Here is a 9,231-nt window from a genome sequence, read left to right on the forward strand (position 1 = left end):
TTTTTAGTAATTTTTTAGTTTTTTTTTACTAAAAATGATGTAAAAAAAACTAATATATTTGAGATACTTTTTGGTTTTGATATTTTACGAAAAGATGTGTAAAAAGTAGAGAGAAAAAGAAATCTTTAACTTTTTTATATAAGTTATTAACTTTTTAATTTTTTTAATAATTTTTTAATTTTTTAGTTTTTAGCCTAAAATTATCACTTGCCAAAAAAGCCTTAGACTGTTTAAATAAACATTCCTTTGTAAAAAGTACATTAGCCTCCTTGGCCAAGGATATGGTCCTCATTGTAACGATAGGTGACATTCTCTAACTTTTTATTTTATTTTTTATTTTTTTTAGTTAAGAAATTTTTTATTAAAAACATAAAATTAAAGATACAAGATACTAAAGTGTCCTAACAGAGATTCGTAGGAGTGTACAAACTCTATTACTACTGCAATTCGCACCCACACATCCAATCACTCTACCTAGCGATTTTAATAAAAAAAAAAAAACAACAAAAAAAGAACAAAAGAGACAAGAAAACAGAAAAAGAAAAGAAAGGTAACTAAGGAGATCTTAGCTACCAAACACTCCCCACACTACAAACTCTACAAACATTGAAAATCCTTCCTACTGCAGGTTCAAACGGATCAATGAAAACCTCCGTAGTGCAGATCCTCCTCCCTTAAAATGACATCTCTCCACTGCTTTGTAAAATAATAAGATAAAACAAACCACCAGCACATTCTCCACCAATTTGTTTAATAAATCACCAACCTTTCAAACCACCAACCTCTAACTCTTTTGAACTGAACAGTTTGAATTTCTCAACACTATCTTCACTTGAAGACAACTCTTCTTTCAGCAATAATCCACCATTCTGTTTAAATCATTTTTCTTTGCGCTTCTTATTATTTCTTTTTTCCAGTACTTTTTATAGCCACCAAGAAGCAATTAGTAAAAACAATGCTCCAATTCCAGAGCACACACCTGCACAACTCAAAACAAAAGAATATACTTACAAGAATTAGATGTTTGATGGATGAATCAAGAATAAATTAATGAAGGAAACGGATAACTCATTACTACCATCGGGGGTTGCATATTTTACTAATAAAGATACATGTTTGGGAAGAAACTAAAGCATAGAGGCTAAAGTAAGATATTAGTAATAATATAGAAGCACTAAAGACTAAAATAAAGGGTTTAAATGAATTTTGATAGAAGTGTACGGGTGCTAAGTGTAATTAATAGTATTATGTGGTTGTTATTTTTAGTTTGAGAAATGGCGTTATGCAAAATGGATCAAATTGCTACTTGACTCAAAGTTTAAGAGATTGACTAAGATAATTAAAAGGTCAAAGCGTAAAATGAAATTGGATGTACATGGTAGGTACAAATTACAATTTGTCCAAAAATAAATTATAAATTGGGTAGTAACTAACAACAATTTGGATTATAACAAAATATTATTTTGGTCATTAATCAAATTCACCACATTAGATTACAAGTATTGTTTTTAAAAATAGAACATCTATTTTTTTAGAAATAAAAATGCAATATATTAAATAAAATATAATTATCGGATCAATCTTTTTTCTTTTTTTTTTTCCCTTTTTTTGTAAATGATATTCATGAAGGACCTTACAAAAAGTTAGTTACAATGAGATTTATAATAAGTCCCATGAGTCCAAACAATACTCTCCAATCTCTCTAATCAAGATCATGAATAAAAGAGAAGCTCAATATTTTTATTTCAGAAAATGATATACAAGTCTATTTTTTAGATCTATTTTTTAGATTCAATGATACATAAGTGATATGATTAATTAATAATTAAAAAATATGAGCGAATATGTTACCTTTAATATTATAATTAATTTTCACATTACTAAATTTAAAAAATAAATTTAATTTTTTATCTTAAATATGAATGGTCTATTTATTGTGATATCGGTTTCATACAAGAGGTGGTGGCCACTATGCTCTTACAAAATGGACGCCCCTAGTATGCCCTTTTATGGGGTGAGTAGCTGCGGGTAGAGGATCACACCTAGTCTCATAGGCTCTTAAAGAATCTCCTTTCGAATTGTCGATTCTTATGCAAAATCTCGAGGGACCCAGAATATAAGGTCCACAAATCTACATAGATGAGAAAGGTGTGGTAGCGATTTGATTGTGTATTGTAGGATATATTCATCGAATGAATTTGAATAATAAATTAATGATTCTAGGTAAAATTAATAATTTTGTATATATAGCATTATTAATTTTAACGTGACACTTTTGACAATAAAATTTGACATGTAATTATCCACCACCCAAACTTGTAAATGTGAGTTAGCAATTAGCATGGCTTGCAATGTCACATTTGACATCCTCTAACAATTAACTTTGGCCACTATGTTCTACCGTCTACAATCACTTTAAGTCATTGTCAACCAATTATCATTGATGACAACCACCTTCGACCATCATTGCCTTATCAAAATCCACCTTTGTCCATTATCTTTGACCATCAGCCACCATTAATCATCTCCCACTGCCTGCCAACAATCATTTCTTACTTCTATCTCTAACTATTGACAACCACCTTAAGTTACCATTTTCTACTAACCACTTCTTTCACTTGTTTTAAAAAACAATTAATTAAAACACGTGTACCATATTTTTTATTTTCATTTTCATCAAAAAAATTATAAATTTGTTTGATATTGACACAAAAAAAGAATAAATAAGTCAAAATTTGTTGAGTTTTTCCTTTTCTGTAATTTTTTTTTATCTTTAGGGAATTTTTTTAAATATTCTAATCAAATTTTTATATTTTTAAATCACTTAATCTACATACATTTAAAAAGTAATTTATTTGTGATTTTTTAAAAAATTCACTAAACAAAAAATGTCACTACATTTTGTATCTTTTGTATTTATTGTTTTTTTATACATTTTTTTTTTAACAAATAATTTATTTTTTATTGGAAAAATTGTCAGTAAATTCAAGTTATGGGGTGCTTTAGGCATTAAGTCTAAGAACTAATCTTATTTGGTGAGAAGAACATCCATTGAAAAATTGCCAAAAAGTCAATAGCGGCCGGTAGTATTTGACATATGATAGCGGTGAGGTGGACAAATAAGTGACATTGAATAGATAAGAGGCATACGTAAACATTTGAACAAATAGTTGGACATTTGAACATATAGTTTGATAGATAGATGACATGTGTACACATTTGAATATGTAGTCGCACAAATAGATAAGACATGTACAAATAGGTGACATTTGAATATATAAACCAATAGGTAAACTTTTGTACAGATAGTTATCCTTTTGGAGAGATGATGTTTTTCTTAGCCCAAATAAACTTAAGTTTGGGCCTATTGACCCAGTTTAGAAATAAACTTATGATCTGAGCGCCCATTAAATACACATAAATTACTAGGTGAATCTAAAAAAATAAATAAAAATTTTTTAAAAAATGATGAAAATATATATATATATATATATATATATATTTTTAAATATAGATGATAAAACACTAAAAACAAAAACAAAAACAAAAACAAAAAAAATTATAAAAATAATATTCATAAACTAAACAAAAAATGTTACTATTTCCTCACATGAAAAAAGCTTATTCACATCGTAGTCGTGAATACTTCATTTACGGTTGCCCAAAATTTTTCCAAAAAACAAAAAATTCATTAATTTGTTTGTCATCAGTTAAAAATCTTAAAATATCACGTTAACTTTTTTTCATTCTAAAAAAATAATTATTTTAATAAAATTTTCAAACACATCAACTTTTTAAAAAAACTAAAAAATATTAAAAATACAAACACCAAACAAACCCTAAACAATGAGACCCACTTACCTAGATAAAGATAAACTAGCAGTAAGTCTTAAAAGTTAGACTTAATTTCCATCAAGTCTTATTGAAAATAATCTTAGTAAAATCTTTTTTTTTTTTGGTCATATTTTTTGTATATGTTGCTAAAAATTAATAATTAGTGACTTTTTTTTGTCATGATTTTTATAAATTACTGCTAAAACTTATAATTAGTAATGTTTTTCTGTGATAAAATTTTCAAACTGTCACTGAAAATTAAAAATTAGTGACTTTTTTGTGACATTTTTTTTGAACTGTAGCTAAATCTTATAATTAGTGACATTTTTGTAACAAAATTTTTAAACTGTCACTAAAAATTAACAATTAGTGACGTTTGTTACAGTGTGTTTGGTTTGAGTTTTTTGAATTAAGTTTTTTGAAAATTAAGTTTTTTGGTTTTCGTGTTTTTTTGTTTTTAGTGAATATGTTTTAAATTTTAAACATTTTTTTTACTTTTTAGATGCACCTTACTTAGATGTATCTAAAAAATAAAAAATTTATGAAAAAATATTTTAAAAAATTAATAAATATATAAAAATACAAAAAAAAAATGTACTGAATTCTCGTATTTTTTTTTATATTTTGGGTATTTAGTGAATTTTTAAAAGGTTTTCTTCACAAATTTTTTACTTTTTAGATACATCTAAATTAGGTATGTCTCAAAATTTTAAAAATTACTTAAAATATTTTTAAAAATCAGTAAAAACAAAAAAAACGTGGAAAATAAGAAAGTAGAATTTTCTGAAAAATATTTTTTGAAAAGTGAAACCAAGCATAGTGAATTCTCACAGAATCTATTGGACAATAAATTCAACTATTAGAACCTACATGTAACTCCCTCAAAAGATAAACCATGGTTAGGTTGATGAGTTTCTTTTGAGTTTAAGGATTTCTTGAAGTTGTTCCCATGGAAATTGCATTTTCTATAAACAGTCAAGCTAGGGTTAAAAAAAATATTATGGAAAGTTTTACAAAAAACTCACATAGATGAATTGCTAGTAAAATATTTATGGTCTGTAACATTTTCCTTTCTATAAAACATCTAAAAGTAATTTTCTCTCCTAACGTTGATGGAGTGTCATTTAGTAATTGAGCAACCATTTTCTATAAACAGTCAAGCTAGGGTTTAAAAAATATATATTATCGAAAGTTTTACCAAAAACTCACTACTAAAATATCTGTAACATTTTCCTTTCTATAAAACATTTTAAAATAATTTGAATAAATTACAAATACATTCTTGGAGATTTGCTTAAAATACGAATTGTTCCTCTGATTTGAAAAATTACAAATACCTCCCTGTTAGAATATTTTATTTAACAGAATTAATTGAAAAAGTAAATTTTTAACTGTTCACCTATACAATAATAAAATTATTTGAATTATTAATTAAAATAAAATTTTAACATTATTAAAAATTGTTAATTAACTTGATGATTTATTAATAAAAATGCCTATTTGTTATGAAATTAGAAACTTTAGGGGACATAATATAATTTCTAGAACTACAGGGACAATTTATAATTTAAATAAATCTCAAATAATGTATTTGTAATTTACCCAAAATAATTCTCTCCCCTAAAGTTGATGGCATGTCATTTAGTAATTGAGCAACCGTAAGTGAACGCGAAGAGTAATGTTAAGAATCATGAAAAAAATATCATGAAATCTTTTATGAAGATTTCTCCCCCTTTGATTAGTATGTGGTGTTTTTTTTGTATGTGTAATCTAACGGTGGAGAATTTTTTATGATCATTTTTATGATATTTTTTTTATGATACCTACCATTACTTAAACGTGAATAATCTTTTCTCTTATCACCTCTGTATATACTTACCAGTCACAGTCTCAATCAACGGATCAGTAGTGCAGGTATAATTCCCTGGTGTGTTAACACATTTAGTGTTACCACCACAATTGTTGAGGTTTGGCTGTTCACACTCATTTATGTCTGCATTCAAAAAACAATTAATTAAAACCAAACAGAAAGGAAGACCCTTCTTATCAGGAAAGTATCATAACATATATATATATATATATATATATGAACGTTGTTATTCAAGATCAACAATTAAACTTATTTTTCAAATCTAATGATGTAACAATTAATTAAAATATTTAAAATAACAGTCTTTATCATATCTTCTTCAATTATTAATCAATCATATTCCTTATATATCATTGGGTTTAGAAAAGGAAGAGAATTTTTTTCAATCCAAAACATAGACTGGAGGGGGCTAGTTGAGCATATGGAACCCATACAAGTCCTGTTTGATAATCTGAACCGTTCATTTTATTAGACAATTCGTGTATTTCATCAATAAAAAAATTAAGTCGATCGGATAACTGTAACTTGTTTAATTTATCATTTTTCACTAAAAAATTAACGATAATTGTGTTTTTAAAAAAGAAATCATACATTTTTGTGATAACAAAAATAATAAATTGAACAAGTTATATTTATCGGATTAACCTAATTTATTTATTTATTTTGGATAAAATACACGAAATACTCAACAAAAATGAAATATTGAGATGATCAAAACGAGACTTATGATAAACCCCACATGGCAAACAGACCCCTAGTCCAAATTTTAGACCGAAGGGAATCCTTCTCTTTTAGAAAATGGGTCTAAAAAATGAGTTTGTATATCATTTTCTCTCTCACACACACATATATGTATATATATAAAATCAATATATATAGGTAATGGATAGTATATGAACCTTGGCAGCCATCATCTAGGTAGGGGTTCCCTTTGTAACCGGACAAACACTTGCAGATATACCCACCAGCATTTGTTGCGTTATGACAATCGCTATTTTGTCCACATGCATAACTTGTCTGATTTCTTTTAGCTTGTTCGCATGTCTGAATATCCCCTATTCCCCAATCCAGCACCATCAGAATTTTTTTTTCTCCAAAATCAAGATAAGTTGTGGAGAAATTAAACGCACCCTCTTCAATAACAAAGGCATAGCTGCAGGAATTCAATACATTTTCATGATTCGAGAAGCTAGACACATTAATGTCGATGTGGCTGCCTCCTTTTGGGATGGAGGTTTGGCAACAACCGATTCCAGAGCAAGTTCCATTAGAAACGTAGTCCATGTTTACACATTGTGAGATACACGCGGATGAAAGAACCAAAGCTTCGTTTTTATAAATTCGGAGATTCGCATATGTGTCACAACCAATAGCAGTGAACTTGTTCTTGGTTCTAGATATGGAGAACTTGCCCAGGATGAGCGATGCATTGAAGTTGCTTTGTGATGGTGATATGATGAGCTGCTGCATGATGCGTAACTCACCCTCCTCGAGCATTATATTTGAAACAGTGATACTTCTATTCTGAAAATATGGATTGGATTGATTACAAGAAATGAGGAAGTCTTCATTCAGGTAACACTTGTCTTTCACACCGAATGGGTATGGGATGCTTACATTCCCACAACTGTTCCAGCAGCCGAGGTTTTTTAGATCTCCTATTGTTGGTGGTGCTGCAGTTGCTGATGAAGGTGATGATGATGACGACAATACCACCACCACCAGCACCACCACTACTAGTTGTAGTTGTAGTAGTAGCATGATGATGATGTTGATGAGTTGCAATTGCATTCTTTGTGAGGAGGAGGCCATGGTTTGCTTCTTTTCAACTTCTAGAGATCTCATCTTATAAATAATTGCGCAAATTATATGGGTGGTCCTACATTTTGCCCTTGTGTTTTATTGGTCCATTCACTAAAATTTGCTCAATTTTAAATTTTATGATAATTTGATCCAATTAATAATATCATTAACATTTAATAGAAAATGATTACTAAATTGATTGAAATTAACTCAATAAGTTTAGTAAATTTATAATTTTACTCTAAAAAATATAATATATGCCAATGCATATTTTTCATTAAAAAAATGTAAAGAATTTTAATCAATTAAATCAAATTAAAATAAAATCATAAATTCAAGATCAAAATCAAGTCAACTAAAATTATAAGCATTAAAATGATATAAAGAATTTTAATCAATTAAATCAAATTGAAATAAAATCATAAATTCAAGATCAAAATCAAGTCAACTAAAATTATAAGCATTAAAATGATATAAAGACTAAAGTAGAGGAACTAATGTCACAATTTATCCTAAATAATATGCTTGTTAATTACAAGAAAAAATTTATTCTTTCATAATTTCTATACAATATTATACATATGAGTATTGCTTCTTTTTCTTTTTTTTAACCAATATGAGTATTGATATTCAAATCCAAAAATTAAATTCACTTTTTAAGTCTAATTGATTTGGTAATCAATTAAGATATCTAAGTCAACACTTTCTCTTATATTCTTCATAATCAACAACTAATCATATTATTTACACATCATTAGCTCTAGAAATTAGTATAAAAAGTGAGTTTTTTAAACTAAAAAGTCAATTTGTATATCATTTTCTCTTACATGTATCAAAAATGTTTGAGACCTCTAAATGAGGGGCTCTTGAGAGAGCTCTAGATGTGAGTCTCACCTTATGATTTGATATTGTGACTTATGATGTAACTCTTTTTATTTTTATTTTTTTATGTATTGCCACATCACTAGAGTTAACATTAGAGCTTCAAGTCTAGTGCTCTCTGTCATCACTCTTACATGTATATATATTTCGTCATCAGAATGATGTAATAGGCTTTTACTTTGATGTCACAGCGCCACAGCTTAATCAGGTGTAAATTTTCAATGGAAAATGATTTGGATAATCCTACATAAGCATACTTTTAACGGTAAATTATACTTTGCACTCTATATTTTGTATTAAATCTCATTTTAATCTCTACATATAAAATCATTACAGTCAACCCTCTACAATTCTGATCAAATCCTACTTTAACCCTTGCACATGAAATTATGACAATCAACCCCTCTTATTTTTGGTAAAATCTCATTTTGATCCCTACATAAGAATGTGACTACGACATGAGAGTAAGAAAGGAAACTCATTTATATTTTTTACTAATACACACTTTATTCTAAAATTTACATCAAAATATGATTGTATGAGGCTAAAATAAAATGCATATTATGAACAATTAAGAAGATAAATTGGGATTTTGCATAAATTGAAATCATGAAAGTCTATTTTTCATGGTAACACAATCTTTTGTCTATTCATCTTTCTTTCTTTTTTATCTTTCTGTCGTATTTTTTTTATTTCAAAAGCTCTACTTTTCTTACCTTTTCGTCCCAATTTTTATCATACAAACATATATATATATATATATATATATATATATTGTATTATATAACTTTCATGTATTTATCATGTCAGACAAAGTGTATTAGTGGGAAACATGAATGATT

General features: G+C 27.5%; 1 protein-coding gene across 1 annotated transcript; it reads right to left on the minus strand.

Moving 5' to 3' along the window:
* Positions 1–245: 245 nt before the first annotated feature.
* On the minus strand, positions 246–7,564 carry LOC114301425 (wall-associated receptor kinase 2). Its single transcript, XM_028246388.2, has 3 exons — positions 6,604–7,564; positions 5,714–5,827; positions 246–979 (listed from the first exon to the last, which is right to left on the minus strand). Exons 1-3 carry the CDS (start codon positions 7,547–7,549, stop codon positions 924–926), a joined length of 1,116 nt encoding a protein of 371 aa, XP_028102189.2. The 5' UTR covers positions 7,550–7,564; the 3' UTR covers positions 246–923.
* Positions 7,565–9,231: the final 1,667 nt, after the last annotated feature.

Source organism: Camellia sinensis, chromosome 3 (assembly GCF_055761805.1).
Source record: "Camellia sinensis isolate YWXY chromosome 3, ASM5576180v1, whole genome shotgun sequence".
Classification (NCBI taxonomy): domain Eukaryota; kingdom Viridiplantae; phylum Streptophyta; class Magnoliopsida; order Ericales; family Theaceae; genus Camellia; species Camellia sinensis.

What these genes read in the sequence shown, in the direction of transcription:
- LOC114301425 (XM_028246388.2), bottom strand. Translation starts at nt 7,549, where the DNA reads ATGAGATCTCTAGAAGTTGAAAAGAAGCAAACCATGGCCTCCTCCTCA. An exon ending in CCTAGATGATGGCTGCCAAG is followed by an intron (nt 5,828 to 6,603) that starts GTTCATATACTA and finishes TTTTGAATGCAG; the next exon opens with ACATAAATGAGTGTGAACAG. An exon ending in GTTGATTGAGACTGTGACTG is followed by an intron (nt 980 to 5,713) that starts GTAAGTATATAC and finishes TGAGTTGTGCAG; the next exon opens with GTGTGTGCTCTGGAATTGGA.